Source organism: Equus quagga, chromosome 19 (assembly GCF_021613505.1).
Source record: "Equus quagga isolate Etosha38 chromosome 19, UCLA_HA_Equagga_1.0, whole genome shotgun sequence".
NCBI lineage: Eukaryota > Metazoa > Chordata > Mammalia > Perissodactyla > Equidae > Equus > Equus quagga.
Window position 1 is genome coordinate 21,751,616 of NC_060285.1, and position 20,549 is coordinate 21,772,164.

General features: G+C 36.8%; 1 protein-coding gene across 4 annotated transcripts in view; it reads right to left on the reverse strand.

Moving 5' to 3' along the window:
* Window positions 1-20,439, reverse strand: part of SCYL2 (SCY1 like pseudokinase 2) — a 67,444-nt gene extending 47,005 nt beyond the window's left edge. For 2 of the 4 annotated variants that reach the window (XM_046646324.1, XM_046646323.1), the window contains exons 1-2: window positions 20,194-20,439; window positions 7,028-7,232 (exon numbers count right to left, since the gene is read on the reverse strand). In XM_046646324.1, the coding sequence (XP_046502280.1) occupies window positions 7,028-7,204 (177 nt within the window). In that variant the 5' untranslated portion in view covers window positions 7,205-7,232; window positions 20,194-20,439. The remainder of the gene's footprint in view (window positions 1-7,027; window positions 7,233-20,193) is intronic. The other 2 variants (XM_046646322.1, XM_046646321.1) reach the window with 1 other exon arrangement.
* Between the last annotated feature and the right edge of the window lie 110 nt (window positions 20,440-20,549).

Here is a 20,549-nt window from a genome sequence, read left to right on the forward strand (position 1 = left end):
GAAACAACACAAAATTCTCTCTCAGGCATTCATTTATTGTTTCAGGTCAAAGATGAAAGATCCCTACATAGCTCAGAATAGGTTATCAGCTATCTTAAAAATATTTTCTCTTTGTTCCAATCAGTTAATTAAAATTAACCAATTTCAACAAAGTTGTGACTAATTAACTAACCCATTAGGCCTCACACAACTTTCTAAGAGGAAACTCTTAGCCTGCAGCCCAAAATCATTCATCAGAATAGACTATCCTCTAATTTCTAAGTTATGTTTTCCTTCTACTACTTCACCATACTACTCACTCTGCTAACGCATATTATTTGTGTAAAAATTCTGTTAACTTATATGTATTACAAGCTTCTTGAAGAAAGAAACCATGCTTTCAGTGTCTCTATATCTACCACAGGATCTACACCTAGAAGACACTCAGATGTTTATTGCCTACTGGTTGCCGATAAATACAAGCAATTACTAGAAGCTCTTCATTCTTATCTTGAATTAAAATCTTCTTCAACTTTTCATTATGAAAATTTTCAAACATACAGAAAAGCTGAGGCAGTGCAATCATCCAACATATTTTCCACTTAAGATGCAACAACTGTTAACTCTAATTTGAGGCTCTTTTTAATACAAAAATTAAAACAAAATGTAAGCAATACTTGGCACTCATTTATTTATTCACTTCATATTCTTTAAAATACAGTGACAGGGGCTGGTCAGGTGGAGTAATGGTTGAGTTTGCGTGCTCCACTTTGGCCGCCCGGGATTCACAGGTTTTGGATTCCGGGCGCAGGCCTACACACCACTCATCAAGCCATGCTATGGTGGCGTCCCACATACAAAATAGGAAGACTGGCACAGATGTTAACTCAGGGACAATCTTCCTCAAGTAAAAAGAGGAAGATTTGCAACAGATGTTAGCTCAGGGCCAATCTTCCTCATCAAAAAAGTAAAATAAAATACACTGGCAAAGAAAGTTACCCACTAAAAAGTATTTGTTCTCAATAGCCTACTTTTAAACAAAAAAGGCTCTGAAATAAATTATTCTAAAAACTAATATTTGCCAAAATGGAGGCTGTACCTTTTGATATAGATCTAACTTACAATTTTTAAAAGCTACTTTGCTTATTACAAAGTTGAACTCTTGCTGAAAACAAGATAGTTTAAGTAATAAAACCTAAGTTAATGTATACCAATACATCTAGGATTCCCTAATAGCAGTCATGACCTCCACTGACCTATCCCTCAGAGTCACCAGAGATTGTTTTTGAAACACAGACGTTCCCTGTAATCTCTATTTTATGGACCTTTCATGACTGGCCAGTGGTGACTGCCATGCATCATACTCTTCATTTTCCATGTGATTTTGGGACAATGTTCCTTCCTCAAAATAATAAAACAAAGTCCAAATTTTTATTCAGATTAAGTTAAAAATAAGCTGATTTTTGAGAAGACAAAGAGAGAACAAGATATAACCCTTAAAATTACTAGAGACAATCTATGATCGTTTTTGATCTAAGCAACTTGACTTGCACATTCAGCTTTGCAAAATGGTTCCCTTTATTTTAAAACTTTTAATTTATTATAACTATTTATAATAATTCAATTATGCCTTTGTTTACACAATATTAGCAAGCGTAACCCATGAATATTGGCATCCGGATAACATAATGTAGACTTTGCAATAAGGAAGGGACCATGTCCAAGCCTACATATGGAAGAATGGATAAAAAATGAACAGTTAAATATTATGTAATTTTTAAAATCAATCTTCATTCTCATAGAAATAGTCGTTTTACTGGGGTTGTTATAAAGCTTATAAAGCAGTCAGACAAAAGAAACAGGCCAGCAAAAATGACTTTTAAGCCAAAATAAGACTGAAGCTGCCCTACTTTAAAGAAAAACAAGTCTATTCCAAACCTGGTTACAAGATCATAATAAATGTGGGACACTAGAAGACTACTAATAATTATTAAGTTAAATCCATTTTGATGAGTAGTCACCTAGCAACATAGAATCTTGTATCAAACACAAATGCTTAATAATAATAAATAAATGCTTAAACAGCCCAAGAACCAGGCAAAATTTTTATATATAGTTAAACATACACAAAAACACACCCATGTATTTTTTTAAAACATCTTCCCCCAAAATAAATTTCTTAGCTTGATATAGGAGAGTTAAAAGAAACTTCAAAACGTAGAATTATTCTTCCACTTGAAAGAAAGAGAAAGGTATACAAGTGAGACAGAAACAATATTAAATAAGTGCTTTTATTACAAATTATTTAAACATATTAGCAGCCTTGATGGTTATAATATTGCTATCTAACAGATAAGACAATGGTTTTTCAGTTTTTAAAGGACACATTTATACGCAGCAAACATTTCTCACTTATTATATATATAGTTTGGCCAAAACAATTTCCCTTTAATGACTTGTTTAAATAAAGTATAATTTAAAAATTAGAAAAGCTAATGAAATCCAATCAAGGGCATCTGTCTCAGAAAACTCTCTCAAATAAATATTCTTTAAAAAGAAGATAAAAAACATGTTTGCAAAGAGTGCCTATGTTTAGACACCCACTTGAATCCTAAACATGCTACTCTATAGAAAGACTAAGTCAGTTACAAAGCTGTCACAGAAATTCAACAGTATAAACCCTACGCCCAACAATTACCTATCAGACATCATAAAAGTTCAAGAGGTAGGGAAGTGGGGAATATTTCACTGAATTTTCAAAAATTAAATAGACCCTCTGTTCAGAATGTCTAAAATTAAAAAGATTAACCATAAAAAGGTTTGGCAGGGATGTAGAGAAACTAATTGCTGGTGGAAGCCTACACTGGAACAACCACTCTGGAAAAACTGACACTGAACAAACACATACGCTATTACCTAGCAATTCCACATCTAAGTAATGTGTCATATACGCCAACAGCACATGCAAGAATGTCCATAGCAATACTCTATACATCAATGAAAAGAAAAACTGCTATGTTCAACAACACAGATGTACCTCATGAACATATATTTAAGGAAAAGGAGCCAAACACAAGAGTACATATCATGATTCCATTTAAATAAAGTTTGAAAACGGGCAAAATTATTCTGAAGTGTCAAAGGACAGGAAAGCAGTTAGCCCTAGAGAGAAGGGGAGAGGTAATGACTGCAAAGAAACATGAATATTAGCAATGTTTTCTTGATCTGGACATTGGTTACATAGGTATGTTCACTGTGAACATTTATCAAGCTGTACATTCACTATTTGTGTACTATTCTGTATTAAGTTCTTAAAGATAAGTTTATATTTAAAAAAGTAAATAGATACAATTTTTTATTTCCTAAATGTCATCTTGAAATAGCTTATAGAATCTCTACTGAGATTCTAGAAATAATAATAGTTAGGAACTAAGGGCTGCTTATAAATGAACACTCAAGGGGCCGGCCCAGTGGCGCAGTGGTTAAGTGTGCACGTTCCACTTCGGCGGCCCAGGTTTCGCCAGTTCAGATTCTGGGTGTGGACACGGCACCGCTTGGCAAAAGCCATGCTGTGGTAGGCATCCCACATATAAAGTAGAGGAAGATGGGCACGGATGTTAGCTCAGGGCCAGTCTTCCTCAGCAAAAAGAGGAGGATTGGCAGCAGATGTTAGCTCAGGGCTAATCTTCCTCAAATAAATAAATAAACACTCAAAAAGGAAACTAAATAGTACATAAGCCTAAACAGTAGCTTCAAATGCTAATAAGCTAAAAGATCTACCCATTTCAACATGTTTACATGTTGTATTTGGTTAAACTTATCTAAATAATAACTTTTAAAATCTTAATGGCTTATCTTATATACAAAACTGGCCTACGAACTTTATTTAACTGCAAAAAATCAACTGTACACTTGTCTCTAAGATTCTCAGGAATCCTTAATTTCACTTTCATAAATTATTCACTATGAGGTGTGTCTTCAACAAATGTCTTTCAAAAACAGTAAGAACCAATAGAAATTGGTTTCTGGACACATGAAGCCAGAATAATAATACAGATGTCCAATCAGGTACTAAAGTTACCAGGCACACAAGTAAATTTTTATTTACCAAGTTTTTCTTTATCGTGCTGCATCCCAGGTTTTATAAATATGCACTTTTTTGTGATCTATTCTTTAGGCGTTGTTACTATTCTTCTCAAAGGCCTTCAAACATTTAGGTTAAAAAGTCAAAAACTGTACATGATCTGAAAATTATAATTCACTATGGACTAATGTGAACTTGAAATAACCCTAGGAAAAAATACACAGATAGCCCTTAAAAGAGTATGGGAACTTTGGAAAATACTATTTATATAAGGATTCCTTTGACTTGGAAATATTGTATTTTTGTTGTTTTCTTAGACAATGTTATATTATGATACTTTTCTTGAAGACCATGTAAAAAAAAGTGAAATGTGTTTGAGAAGAAGGAGAACAAGATGTAAACTTTAAATACAACGGCTTAAATATCATGGTATTTATTTCACTGTCATGCAGCAATAGAAAATACTTTCATATTTTTAATTATTAAAACTAGGTATGAGAATTTCCTAGCCCAAAGTCCCTAAACCAATGTTTACATCAAAGTCAAAGTCAAATTGAAGGTCATATCTTCTGCTATAAAACACAACTGGAATTAAGTATACTGCATGCTAGAGCAAGAAAGGTTGAGAGGGTAAGAAAGATGCCCGCAGTCTCAATGTTCCTTTATGGGGGGGAAAAGGACTAAGAAGAACATCCTTTTCCCTTATTTTTCTCAGAAGAATATTCTTTTCCATTATTTTTCTCTCAGTTTCTCTAAGATCAGTGCTGTCCAACAGAACTTTCTGTGATGATAGACAGTTCTACATCTGCATTGTCCTATACAGTAATACTAGCCACATGTGGCTATGGAACTTTTGAAATATGACTAGTGCAACTAAGGAACTGAATTTAATTTTATTTAATTTTAATTAATTGAAATAGCCACACACAGCTTGTAGCTACCATACCAGAAGCACAACTCTAGATTGTCTATTTTCTATAAATTCCCTTTAATAAAAATGAAGCAAGTGAAAAAGAATTAAAACTTTTTCAATTAAGGGAGACATTAAGGCTTCAATGCCAAGATGGTTAGAGACTTAGCTATTCCTTAAGGAATTAGCCAGTGTCCAGATAGGATACTCAGTTCTGACCCCTGAGGTCTGAAAGAGGCAAAGGAAGAAAATTCAAAACCATATCCACAGTAAGCACTGATATATTTCAAAACTACCTTTTTCCTCAAAGCAATAAATTTTCTGGGAAAAAAGAATGTAGTAAAGTTTCCTAAGAGAAGCCGGTTCTGGCAGTCAGCAGTTGACAACTGCTGTATTATTGTGCAATATCTAATCAATTATCTGTTATCTGTGTCTGGTTCTCATATTCTACGAGCAGCAACAGAAGCTTCAGCATTATCAGAGGATTTCAGCATACGAACTACTGATATAAATACAAACATCAAGAACTCCTTTGGTTAAGCACAAGGACAGTATTATGTCACATAATTGATTGCAAAAGCAATTTGTGCTAGTGTTAGAGGTTGGTTATTTACATAATTTCATGACCTCATTGATATCTTTTTAAGTAGTCAATACTCAAGAAATTACTTACTTTTTAGATGAGCTCTTGGTGAATTGAAAGAGAATACAATGTTCAAAAATGACAAATCAATCAGCATTTAAGATACAGATCAACTCTGGACTTAAAGACTTCCAACCAGACGGCAATTAAAATAAGATTTACAGGTCAGGTACAAACCACATACCAGCAATCTATCAAAGGACCAAGATTCCTACTTCATAAAAGGATAATCAAAGCCAATTCAGTCTTTAAAATACTTGTTTGGGAAATAAGCTAATTTTGGAAAAGTCAGAAATAATACATACCCACAAGTGTATGATTGTGACAGTCATTGGAAAAGGTATATTAAGTTCCATATGTCTTAGAATCCATAGGTTTCACTTGTAGGGAAGTAAAAGCACTTTTGGAAACAATGATTTTTCTTTTTAAAGAACATATTTCTACAGAGGTTTTAAACCTGGAGATTTTTCAGTTCTTTAACAAACCAACAGAAAGCTCTTGGTAAAATTTAACACTAACAATCTGCCATATTTCTAAGAACCCTCTGTTGGTCTCTTAAGTCAAATTAAAATAGAACTCATTCAAACTAGTTTTCACTAAAAGAACAGTTAGTTTTAAAATAACTTTGAAATCAATAAACCCCAAAACACATTACTGACTATATCTCACAAATGTATCCCCGTCTAATAGTAAAAACTATCAGGTTAAACATAAAAGAATATTATAAAAGTCTGTTCTCTAGAAGGCTATAGAATAAAAGAGGGAATAAGATCGCACTAAATAGGAATACATTTAGTGTGAGAAAAATTTAACTGGGTTTGTCAATATAACTTATTGACAAATATAAAAAGGAACATGACAATTTTTATTCTACAACATATGCTTGGTTAAATATTAAAATCTAATATACTCATTTGCTCAACTGACATGTTTATTTTATTAATTAAGAAATTAAATTACAAAGTGAGATGATATATCAAACAATATATTTGCAACCAGGAGATTCAGAACAAGATCAAAGCATTTGTTTTTGTATGACTTCATTAGACGAAATAAGCCCTAAAGAACTCAGAACTTCCAGCATTTCTTAACATAAAAATGCACATGTGAGGGGCTGGCCCCGTGGCCGAGTGGTTAAGTTCGCGCACTCCACAGCAGGCAGCCCAGTGTTTCGTTAGTTCGAATCCTGGGCGCGGACATGGCACTGCTCATCAGACCACGCTGAGGCAGCGTCCCACATGCCACGACTAGAAGAACCCACAACGAAGAATACACAACTATGTACCGGGGGGCTTTGGGGAGAAAAAGGAAAAAATAAAATCTTTAAAAAAAAAAAAAAATGCACATGTGCACATTATGGTACTTATTAGCATGTGTGTTTTTTCCAATTGGACTCTGAATTGAAACTTACCTGTTTTGTTGACTTTTTTGTGCCATTAAAAATCTTCCAAGCTAGCCCATTGCCACCACTGGCAATGTGTCGACCAACATCGAATTCTCTAGTGACAGGATTTCCCATTACAGCACTAGTGACGTCAGCTGTTACTTTTGTAACAGTACTCTTCAACTTATTAAGCATGGACTCCATGGCTGCAATATTGGGTAGTTATAGTTACCTAAAAACACAGGGGGATAGAGGAGCATTGATCACTTGTTTTTACTTGTTTAAGCACTTATTCATTATTTAGTGCGAAAAGCTTCAAAACAATCCCACAGAGATAAAAGCTACATGTTTATTTTGTCTTCAGAGAACCCACTACACATGAGTGTAAATTTAAGCCTAAGAACCAAACTGTTCCTTTCAATGTCAACTGTTAAGGACCAGGAAGACATAAGACATTCACACTTGACACTGACATGAACGTTGCTCAACTAGGTAACCTGGACCCTTTAAGACTTAAAGTGGTATAGAGATCTGAATCTTTCTTCACACTAAAAACCACGATATAAAACCTGAAAGAAGTTAATACTATACTAAGCAATAAATTTATATTTTATAAAAGTTTTGTTCACTATTAAAACAATTACTGTTGAAGTATGAAATCATTTGAGAATACTTTCTAAAAGAAAAGCAGTGATGGCAAAAGGACAATAAATGCACAAGCAAGTAACAGGTCATAAAATATTTTTAAAATTCACATACTTCTAGCCATGATGGAGGAACAAAGAGTAAACCTGTCCTCTCACTTTGAACAAAATATATGAGACAAACATTTTCAGGCACTGAACAGGCAGCGCAGGCATGTGATCCAGTGACAAAGCAAACTAACAAAGTGAACCCTTGGATTGCCCCAGCTTTCTGCCTAGAAGCACACCGCAAACCAGAGCAGAGGGCAGAATTCCAAGCAGCAGTCTAGCTGAGTTAAGAAGTTGAGGAGACAAACTGGAATTCAAGTACGCTAAGGTGGCTGGGATTTCTGGAATAGAATTTCAAAGAGAAGGTGAAACAGGAAAAACAAATTTTTTTTAAGAAAAAAAAAAGAGAAGGGAATTATACTGAAAAAGAGCTCCAAAAATATGCATGGGGGCCCCTTGATATGCTTTGTTGAATACTAAGATGCACATACATAGTGTGAAACACCACCAGGTCATGCAAGGACCAACTAGAGAGCTGTGAGCTGAATAGCTGTAGAATTCACACAGGGCTGCAAATCATTTAATTTCTCACCAACTAGAGTGCAGAGTCCTCATTGATCACTACAGGCAATCAGCAAAAACCTCTGAAGGACCATGCCTTACTGGTAGGATAGAAGTTCTTAGAGTAAAAGCTAATCTAAACCTGCCCTAACAAACTAGAAGTAAGCCTCAAATGATCAAACTAATCATAAATTACCTAACTTCCTATGAGAACAAAATTCAATACTTATGAAGACAAAAATTTTTCACAAACTAAACAACATAACATTCACAATTAATAATAATTAATAATTATCAGACATGCCAAGAAGAATATGTGAGGGGTTGGCCCAGTGGCGCAGCGGTTAAGTTCGCACGTTCCACTTCTCAGCGGCCCGAGGTTCACTGGTTTGGATCCCGGGTGCGGACATGGCACCACTTGGCAAAACCCATGCTGTGGTAGGCGTCCCACATATAAAGTAGAGGAAGATGGGCATGGATGTTAGCTCAGGGCCAGTCTTCCTCAGCAAAAAATGGAGGATTAGCAGTAGTTAGCTCAGGGCTAATCTTCCTCAAAAAAAAAAAAAAGACTATGTGATCATAATCAAAATCAAAATCAGTCAATAAAAACACTCTAAAATGACAGATTATAAAATCATCAACAAAGACATTAAAAAGCCATCATATGTCCAAGTACCTAAAGCAACGCATGAACATAATGAAAGAAAATAGAACATAAAAAAACCCAAATGAAAATTCCAGAAATGAAAAATAAAATATCACAAATAAAAAATTCAGAGGATGTAATTAACAGATTAGACAGCAAAGGAAAAAGGTTCATGAAATCTGAAAATAGAGTAAAAGGCTGAAAAAAAATGAACAAAGTTTCAGTGATCTGTGGGACAAGATCACAGTAACATACAAAACTGGATCTCAAAAATGCAGGGAAGAGGGAGAAATATTATTTGAAAAGATAATAGCAAAATTTTTCCAAATTCAATGAAAACTATACAAAGTGCCAAGAAATTCAGTGAACCACAAGCAGGATAAACAAAGAAAATCATGCCTAGATATGTCAAATCACATAGCTGAAAATCTGTGATTAAGAGAAAAATCTTAAAAGCAGTCAGAGAGTGGGGCCAGCCCCATGGCCGACTGGTTAAGTTCTCTCGCTCCGCTGTGGTGGCCCTGGGTTTCACCGCTTTGCATCCTGGGTGCAGACATGGCACCACTCATCAGGCCGTGCTGAGGCGGCGTCCCACGTGCTACAACTAAAAGGACCCACAGCTAAAATATACAACTATGTACTGGGGGGACTTGGGGAGAAAAAGCAGAAAGAAAGAGAAAAAAAAAGCAGTCAGAGAAAACAGGCAAATCACATATAAAAGAATAAAGGTAAGAATTTTCGGGACCAGCCCCGTGGCTGAGTGGCTAAGTTTGCACACTCCGCTTAGGCAGCCTGGGGTTTCGCTGGTTGGGATCCTGGGTGCGGACATGGCACTGCTCGTCAGGCCACGCTGAGGCAGTGTCCCACACGCCACAACTAGAGAAGTACCCACAACTAAAATATACAACTATGTACTGAGGGAATTCGGTGAGAAAATGCAGAGAAAAAAAAAGATTGGCAAGAGTTGTTAGCTCAGGTGCTAATCTTTAAAAAAAAAAAAAAAAAAAGAATTTTCCCCAGACTTCTCATCAGAAACTACCCAAGCCAGGGAACAACTGAATGAGGTCTCTAGAGTGCTGAAAGAAACTATTAACCTAGAATTCTATGAGCCATGGGGGGAAAAAAAACTTTTAAAAATAAATGTGAAATAAAGATGTCTTCCAGGACAACAAAATCTGAGAGAATTTGTTGCTTATAGATATTTCCTACAAGAAATATTAAAGAAGTTCTTCAAACAGAAGGAAAAAGATACCAAATGGAAATCTGAATCACAAAAGGTATGGAGGACAATGGAAATAAAAATTATACGAGAATATAAAAAAACTTCTCATGTTATCTTTAAAAGACAGCTAATCATTTAAAGTAAAAATGTATGTGCTTACAATATATGTAGAAGTAAAAACTATGACAAAACAAACTAAGGACAAGAGAGAGGAAATGGAAGTATATTTTTGAAAGATTCTTACATTATATGTGAGACAGTATAACATCATTTGAAAATAGATCGTGAGAAGACATATTATAAAGCCTAGAGTAATAACTAAAATAATAAAGAGATATAGCTTAAAAAGCCAACAGTGAAAATAAAATGGAATCTTAAAGTTAACTGAATTAATACAAAAAGAAATAGGGAATGGGGCTGGCCCCGTGGCCGAGTGGTTAAGTTCGCGCACTCCGCTGCAGGCGGCCCAGTGTTTCGTTGGTTCGAATCCTGGGCGCGGACATGGCACTGCTCATCAGACCACGCTGAGGCAGCGTCCCACATGCCACAACTAGAAGAACCCACAACGAAGAATACACAACTATGTACCGGGGGGCGTTGGGGAGAAAAAGGAAAAAAATAAAATCTTTAAAAAAAAAAAAAAAAAAAGAAATAGGGAAAGGGGGAAAAAGGAACAAAGAACAAATGTAACAAATAGAAAACAAACAGCAAGATAGTAGACTTAAATCTAACCATACAAGTAATTATATTAAGTGTAAATGATTTACAATTCCAATTAAAAGGCAGACTGTCAAACCAGATAAAAAAGCAAGACCAAACTATATGCTGTTTACAAGAAACCCACTTTAAACCCACTTTACAAGATGATTTAAAAGTAAAAGAATGTAAACAAATACCAAGCTGGAGAGGCTGTATTAATAAAAGGCAAAATAGGCTTCAAGACAAAGAGGGCTATTTCATAATGACAAAGCTGTCAATTCATCAAGAAGAGATAACAATCCTAAATGTGCACACACTCAATAAGAGAGCTTCAAATATATGCAGGAAAAAGTGACAGAACTAAAAGAAGAAACAGAGAAATCCACAATTATAGCTGGAAATTTCAAGAGTTCTCTCTCAGAAACAGGTGGACAGACAGACCAAACAGACAGAAAATCACTAAGGATAAAGAAGACCTGAATAACACTATCAAACGACCCAACCTAAAACACTCTATTTATATTTAAATTTATAGCTTTAAATGTTCGTATCAGGAGGAAAAAAGTCCAAAATCAATGGTCTAGGCTTCCACCTTAGGAAACTAGAAAAAAAAAGAGAAAGTTAAATTCAAAACAAGTAGAAAGAAGGAAATAAAGAGTAGAAATCAATGAAATAGACTAAATTTAATGTAATTTAATAGTCCGTTTAATAGAGAAACAAAAAAGAAAAATCAATGAAGCCAAAAACTGTTTTTTTAAAAAGATAAACCTCTAGCTACATTAAGAAAATTTTTAAAAAGAAGACACATATGACCAATATCAGAAACAGAGGAAATCCTATAGATTCGTATCCTATATGAAACCTTTAGATTCTAAATGAATAAGATATTACATTATGAATGATCTTATGCCAATTAATTCAACAATTTGGATGAGATGGAAAAATCCCTTGAAAGCCACAACTACCAAAATCCTATATATAAAGGAAATCCAATTTATTAACTACAACCCTTAGCACAAAGAAAACTCGTGGCTCAGATGGCTTCACTGTTGAATTCTATCAAACATTTAAGGAAGAAATAATATCAGGTCCATAAAAGCTCTTCCAGAAAACAGAAGAGGATAAAACACTTTCCATTCATCTTATACAGTGAATATTGCCCTGACACCAACATCAAATAACAACATAATAAGAAAACTGCATACTAATATCCCTCATCAATATGTAAAAATCCTTAACAAAATATTAGCACATCAATTCCAACAAATCCAACACCACGACCAACTGGGATTTATCTCAGGAATACAAGGTTGATTTAACACTCAAAACCAAATCCATGTAGTTCACCATTTTAACTGAATAATGGGGAAAAGAAAACCTAAGATCATCTCAATAAAGGCAGAAAAAAATTTTGAAAAAATTCAATACCCATTCATAATAAAAACTCTCAGCAAACTAAGAAGAGAAAGGAACTTCCTCAACCTGATAAATGGCATCTTTGAATACCTATAGCTAATATTATATTTAAAGATAAAAGATTGATCTCTCTCTCCCTAAGTCTGGGAACAAAGTAAGGATATCTACTTTTGCCATCTCTATTCAATATTCTAAGGGCAATCCAAAGCAATAAAGAGAAAAAAATAACAGCTACCTGTACTCTTCCCTAAAATTGATTTGCCTGAGAACAAGTCTGTGTCGTATAAATTTTCCTTAACCAACTCTTTCTTTCTTTCTTCACAATTTTCTCTCACTTGATCAAAGAAAAGTATTTTTCTCAGCTATCTCAGTCTTATTATAGGACATTTCCTTGGGTACAAAAAAACTTTGGAGGCAGGGCCAGCCCTGTGGCCTAGTGGTTAAGTTCAGCATGCTTCACTTCAGTGGCCCAGGTTCAGTTCCCAGATGCAGACCTACACCACTCATTGGCAGCCACGCTGTGGTGGTGACCCAAATACAAAATAGAGGAACAGTGGCACAGATGTTAGCTCAGGGCCAATCTTCCTCAAGCAAAAAGAGGAAGATTGGCAACAGATGCTAGCTCTAGGCCAATCTTCCCCAGCCAAAAAAATAAACAAACAAGTAACACTGGGGGGATAGGGAGAATGCAATTTGAGAATGCATTAATCCTGAAGGTCCCTTAAAAGTAAAACAAAGAAAAGTTTGGTAACAGGGCTGACCCTGTGGCTGAGTGGTTGAATTCGTGTGCTCTGCTTCAGCAGCCTGGGGTTTCACCAGTTCAGATCCTGGAGGTGGACCTGGCGCCACTGGTCAGGCCAGGCTGAGGTGGTGCCCCACATGTCAAAACTAGAAGGACCCACAACTAAAATATACAACTATGTACTGGGGTCTTTGGGCAAAAGAAGGAAAAAAAATATTTGGTAAGAAATACCGAAGGGGGTTGTGCTTTCTTTCTTTCAGGCCAGATATTAAAAGCAAGACCGCATGCCTTATCCATCATAGAATTATAATTAAGAAATAAGATCACTGTCAAACTGATGTATAGGAACAAGTTTATTTCAATTAATAAGAAAGAACTCTAAGGTTTTAATGACACTAAAACATAATCACAATATATGACAATCTAGAAATTAGATCCTTTATAACATCTAAACTCTTGACAAAAAATTCAGACACCATCAACTTAAAAACATGCAAAGGAGTACACTGTTTTTCAAAATTATTTAGAGAATACACAAGCAAAAATATTTGGAAGGCCACTGGACTAAGGTAGCACTAGTTCATATCCTGTTTTCTCTGTTAATTAAATTATATTTATGTAAATATAATGCTTTCTTCTATTAAAGATTTAAATTGTAAACAGAAATAGACTCACTTTTCCTTTTTAATTTAATGCTGCATTTCTGTAAGCAGTTAGAAAATGTTGTTATTGGCATTATGAAAACATTTATTGCTATGCCAAGTTGTTCTCTATGAACATTTGCTGCTGATTTTGATGGGGAGGTGAAGGAACACAAAAATCATATTTAAAACCTACATATCCATTCCTCTAACTCTGCCTGACCAGCTACATATTACGGGCCATACAGTTGTTTTACATTGGGAATACAGAAGTAAATGGAAATATTCCTGTTCTTTTAGAATTCAGTCTAGCAGCAGATTCAGACCTGCAAAGAAATTTATAGCAATCAACTAGAGGTATGAATGTACCATGCTATGGGAACACAAAGATGGGCTCAAAAATGAAGTATTTTTCAGGTAGGAAAAAAGGGAAGGAGCATTCCAGAAAGAAGCATTACTATGTGCCAAGACACAGAGGGGAGGAAGACTATGATGTGATTTGAAAATTACAAGTAGTTCAGTATGAAAACAAAGGATATTTTCAGAATTAATATTCAAATTTGAGATGCCTATCCATCATCCAGAGTCAACATCAGTGTACACAAGTGTACACAAGGTAGGAACAGACATGGAAATTCATCTGGTGAATTATTTAATATTTACCGAGTACCCACTATATACCTGATGTCACATAAGAAACTGAGGAAGAAAGAAGTAAAGGCAAAATAAGCCATCCATCAAAGGGGCACAGACAGAGAAGTAAACCAACCATAGCATTAGCCTACAGTGATAAAATGCCATAGAATATACATGCAGAGAGTGTTACGGGAGCAGAAAGAAGAGGAACAGACAAAAGAAAGTTTCTCAAAAACAGTAATGCTAGAGAAGTTTTTTAAAGGTGATAGGAGTGAACTAGATAGAGAGTGAGAGAAGTGTAGGAGTAAAAACACAAAGTAAAAACAAAGTAGATCAGATAAAAGCTGGAGGAAAAGAAGGCGGTATGGCAAAGGAGAGTTAGAAAAGCCAGATCACCAAGGGCATTAAGTAGTGAGAAACCAAGCCATGATAAGGCACAGATGGGTTCTGGGCATGAGTAAAATGATCAATCACTCCATCAACCAGAGTGAAAGACATACTAGGGGTGGAAGTAGGAAATATGGCAAGACTGAAGAGAACGTCAATATGTACATCAGGGATGATATATATGTATAATTTAGAAGGTATACAAAGCAAGAAAACAAAGGAAAGGACACTTGGAAATAGGGACAGGGAGGCCAGGGAAGAAATGGTGGGTGGAAGGGGTGTTACATAGACGTTTATTTTATAATTAAATATTATGCACTTTTATATATTACATATAAAATTTTAAACAAATTCTAAAAGAAGGAGAGGTTGCTGAATTAAGGAAACGGCAGTAAGGAAGGAGAAGAAAGGAAAATTAAGAAACAAATATGAGTTAGAACTGAGAACTTAGTGACCAATCAGATAAAGAAAAGGGAAAAAAGTAGCAATCCTAATCAGGTCTCCAATCTGAGACTCTAGGTAGAGAGCGAAGCCATTTACCAAGGCAGGACCTATAGGAGACAACTGTTTGTTTTGTGGGAGGAAGAACTCAATTTTCTACAGGTTGAAATTGAGTTGCCTGAATGACATTCATATAGAGATACATTTAGTAGGTTTTTAAATATGAAAGTCAAAAACTTAGAAAAAATGTCCCAACTGAAGATAAAAATTGGGGTACCATGAGCATATAAGCAATATAGAAGTTAAGACTGTGGGTTTGAAAAAAGTTCCCCAGGGAGACCCAAAAAGAATAAGTATATTACAAGACTAACAGAAGGCTAAGGACAGAATGAACTGAATGGGGTTGTAAAATAAGACCTGAACTTAGATTCTGAATTATTAGCAATAGCCTTTTAAAATGTAAGAAACGGGGCTGGTCACTTCAGTGGCCCACGGTTCGCCAGTTGGGATCCTGGCAGGGACCTACACATTGCTCATGAGGCCATGCTGCGGCAGCATCCCACAAAGAAGCAGCAGAACAACCTGCAACTAGGATATACAACTATGTACTGGGGCTTTGGGGAGAGAAAAAAGAAAAGAGGAAGATTGGCAAAAGACGTTAGCTCAGGGCCAATCCTCCTCACTCCCCACGCCCCCCAAAAAAAGCGTGACATGTAAGAAACCCAGAGTCCAAATATCTTATGATGATAGCTTTTCAAATTTTCATTTGATTAATGAAGAAATGAGCCTATTTTTTCCAGTCATAAATGACAGAAATATTTCTTCATATAAAACATTTCCATTTAGTAGAATTCACTTGAAATTCAATCATCTTTCCCCCCTAAATCTCAGCCAAAATAAGATCTGGGGCAGCTTCAGTATGATCCCAAAATTATATCTCTCCACCATCTGGCTCAACCATCATGTAGCTTTTCGTAGAACCAGTAGGTGAATCTGTTGTAATACGAGATTTTACACGCACCTGGCAGAAGGTGGGTTGAATGTTACAGCACCTGATGGCAGGCAGCTGAAAGGAACTGGCAATTCTTTCACGTCTGCCTACTCATAAACTCTAGATACAGCAGGAATATAGTAGGTAAAATTATATTTAAGCTGAAAAAAGCCTTCCTGAGTTTTCAAGTATCAAAACTGCAAAAAGAGTGCCTTACTTCCCCAAGAATAAAATATTAAAAAGTAGAATTAGCTTGCATTTTTGTTGGAAATACTGCAATGCAAATAAAAAGGTTACTGTAATAACATCTGACAAGGAAATCATGTTTAGTAACTGTTAGTCTCATGGCACCTAACAGAGACTAGACTTTCAATAGGCACAAAATAATAGACTCTGACTACAAAGAACAATAATACAAATAAATACAAATAAACTCAAAATAGATTGTTTTTCTTATTCCTTAAAGAGGCACAGGAGTCTGAGATTTCTATGTAAATGCCTGAAGATAAAAGAATACCACATATATAGTCATTTATATAGTTAAGTATTCAGAAAATGAAATTTTGTAATTCGAACTAAGAACTACATTAATATGACATAAATACTTTTGGTAAATGATTCATAAAGTTTGAAAAAGTTTTGTACCTACCCTCTTATATGTAGTGCTTATCTGTTTATATCTAAAGTAAAATGATCCTGAGATATATTTTTGAAATACATGTTTTTTTCTTGTGGGAGCACTAAGAGATTACTAGAAGTTTTAAAAAGATATAGTTTTCAAAAAATGGTTAATACCATTCTTTGGCCTACAGAGAAATCATGTTTAATCTTATTCAGAACACAAAGATTATATCAGCTGAGTACAATCATTCTCTTTACAACTACAGAAAGTATTTAATTATTATCAGTTGAGCTAGAAGGGATTACTTACAGGAGACAAACCTGATTTAAGAAACAAACATAAAAAACTAAAGAGACTTAGCAAGGTACAATGAAGCACACATCCATTCAACAAATCACTGGACACCTACTAGGTGGGAAGCATCATGCTAGGTGTAGTAAGAGAAACAAGAAGTAAAACATTCAGTTTCTATCATTGTTTACAAACTTAAGATCATTGTATAATAAGATTTAAAAAGTAACATAAAAGATTATAAAGCAACATATGATTAAATATCAAATTATTAATGTGAACAATAAGATCTAAGGAGAGCTTACATTCAGCTCTTGAAGGCACATCCAGCCCATGCACATCCAGCACATGTACTTAGTGTAGTTTTTACTACAAGAGGTCAATCAGATTCTTGAAATTATTATAATTTTAGAAAAATGTAGCAGCAGTACTGGGGTGGCAGTGTCTCACTATTCAGCCCCTCCAGGTGGAGAAGGGGAAAAGGAATAACTGGGTAGAAAATTAGAATAAACGACCACTAAAGTCACTTCCTTAGGTCTACAGTTCTTCCTTGATTTAAGAACATATGAAATCTGAAATATAGTCCAGTACAATGTATGAAAACAAACTAATAAAGCACTGACATGTTGTCTAAAACAATGGTTTTCTAACTCCAAGGCAACAGTTTTCAAACTCTGGTGAACATCTAAATACATCTAATAACATCTAAATGACTAGATAACTTGTTAAACCTTGTAGATGCCTATGTACTACCTCAAATCTTTGGAATTACAATCTTAGAAAAGTGCAGTCAGGGCGTTTGCATTTTGAGCAGCTCCCCAGGTGATTCTGATGCACAGTGTGAGATTAAGTGTTATATGATTAAATACAAAGTGTTCAGTGGCAAGGAAACATGGGTTCAAATGCCAGTTCTAATACTAGCACTGTGACCACCAAGTGGCCTATCACTATTTGTAATCTTTAAAAAGGGGGAAACGCCATCCATACCTCAAGTGATTGTTGTGAGGATTAAAAATGATGATGCACATTTACACTTAGTACAATTCCTGGCACAGTTAGTAAGCATTCAATGGATTCATTCATTTATCAAACATTTATTAAGCACTTACACAGTATCAGGAGATGAGGAACATCTCATTAATTTCTTAAGTATTAATAAATATGGCAATTCTACAATGGTGTCATGAGAACATATCATTAGGAGAATGCATCCTAATCAGGAAAGTCTTGCCTGAAGTGAGCTGAACGAAGGCATTAACTTGATAAAAAGGAAAGGAAGTACATTTCCAGGCAGAGGAAGCATCATAACCAAAAGCTACGTACCTGAAGCACAACAGAAAGAACAGGTGACTAGAGGAGAAAGAAATGCCAGAAAGCACTGTGGAGATGAATGGAAAGGCAACTGGGGGTGGGGGGTCCAAAACAGGCTGTTAAGGATTTTACTTTCTCTTAAAAACAATGAAAGCCACTGAAAGGTTTTAAACCTGGAGACAATGTAATTAGATCTGCATTTTGAAAAAGTCACTCAGTCTGGTGTGGAAAACTACAAAGGAGGCCACAGTAAATGCACACAGACCACAAATAGGAGGCTCATAATACTTCAGATGAGAGATGATAAGAGATGGTGGCTGGAACTAGAGTCCTAGCGGTGAAGATGAAGGAGAGACTCAAGAGATATTCAAGAGGCAAAATCAACAGAATTTCATGAGGCTGACAGGCATGAGAGAGAAGTTGTCAAACTTCTACTCCTATAGAAAGGGATGGATGATGAAGATAGTTACTTGAGTTAAATATAACAAAAGGACATATTTTTCTTGGCGGGTAAATCATCAACTTCAAACATGCGGGTACGAGTAGTTATTCCCAATTACAAGGTTGATTCATAGAGAAATATTCCATTGCATGGAAGTACAATGCGCCTGAATTTATTTTTTGAGTGTTTATGGATCTTTAGAGACAAAAGGTTTCTGCCTGTGTGTAAAGTGGATCTGAAGAGAATGAAGGTCTTTCCCTTCCTTTAGCTTCCTTTCCTTTACACAATCTCCCAAAAGAATCTTTTATGACTACAGCTTAATATTGTCTCAAGAAGTTTATTTATACAATTATCTAATAAGTATTTTTAAACATTTTAAAAATTAATATTAGAATACGACAGGAAGCCAAACCAAAAAAAAAAAAGCCTGCAAAGTCCAAAAGGAAGCTTCAAGCGCCAGACTTTCAAGCCATTACCAGAACATCACCAGGTTTTACAGTGACAAGCCAGTTTGGAGCATTTTAGTTAAATTATATTAATTTTCCAGGAAAGGCATGCGAATGTAACTTAGAAAACTTCTTATTCATAGAATCCAATTTGTAAAAAAAAAGTCATCATACAGATAATCCCTGAATTTGATATACAAAAAAACTAGTCTGCAACTTAAAATTGTAAGTCACCACTGACATAGAGCTTCTAAGTCGCTTTGAGTCTGGAGTCTCATGAAGACTGTTATAAGGGTTGACTGGACAATATTGGTCTTACTAATTATTGATCATCAGTATGTATTCAGTCGGATCCCAAGAAGTTTTTGCAAGCTTTATCGGTCTAAACCTTCCTCCATCCTTTCTCTCCCGCTTAGAAAAACAAGAGTGCAGGAGCCACCAAGGGGGGTTTTCGTCTGAACAAAACAGATGCCCCACCCACCTCATACACAATAACCTTCCGTTCCAGAACTACAGCTACTGTCAGAAAAGGACGCCGGACAGTAGGGCCCTGGTTGGTAACTAGGTTATCAGAGGTGGACCTCAGAACAGAGGGGAGCTGTCTCACCTCGTCCCGGAGAAGTGTCCAATTTCCCAAAAGAGACCCAAGATCTCCACCACGGAAACCCGAGCTGCCGAGCCAGAGAGGGAGGCTCTCCCTCCGGCACACGGCTCCGGCCCCGGCTCTCCCGCCACTTCAAGGCCTCTTCAGGGGACTCGGGCCTCTCGGATCCGCTCCCCGGAGCTCCCCGCTCCCCCAGCCCGCCTTCGCGCGGGCGCCCACCGCCCCGCCAGCCCGGTCCGCAAGCCGCAGGCCCGTCACCAGGCAACAGTCGCCAACCCCGGGGGCCTTGGGAGGCCTACCCCTGACGCGGGTCCTTCCCCGTTCCCTCCCCGCTGGCCTTGGGAGCCCAGGCGGGAGCCCGGCGGGGAGGCAGGTCGCTCGGTAGCCATGGGCGGTCACTCACCTCTTCCTCTCTCCTCCCGGGAGGGGCGGTACGGGGGCTCGTCTCCCCCGCCCCCCCAAACGCCTCCTGGCTGCTCCGGCTCAGCCTCGGCGCCTGGCCGCTGCCGCCGGCTTACTCCATCGCCTCCTCCACCCGCCCGGCCCCCAAGACCGGGGGCAGAGGAGGGAAGAGGGAGGGGAGGGGGGGGGACTGGGGAGGAAGAGTACGGGAGAAGGAAGACCAAAAGACCAGCCGGCTAGGGCATGACGTCACTTCCGGCTGACTCGGAAAGGGCGGGGCCGGGGCTTCCCTGGCCTCCGCCTCCCGAGTCAGGTGAGGGCGGGGTTACGAGCCTGGGCGGAGCCTGCGTGCGAGCT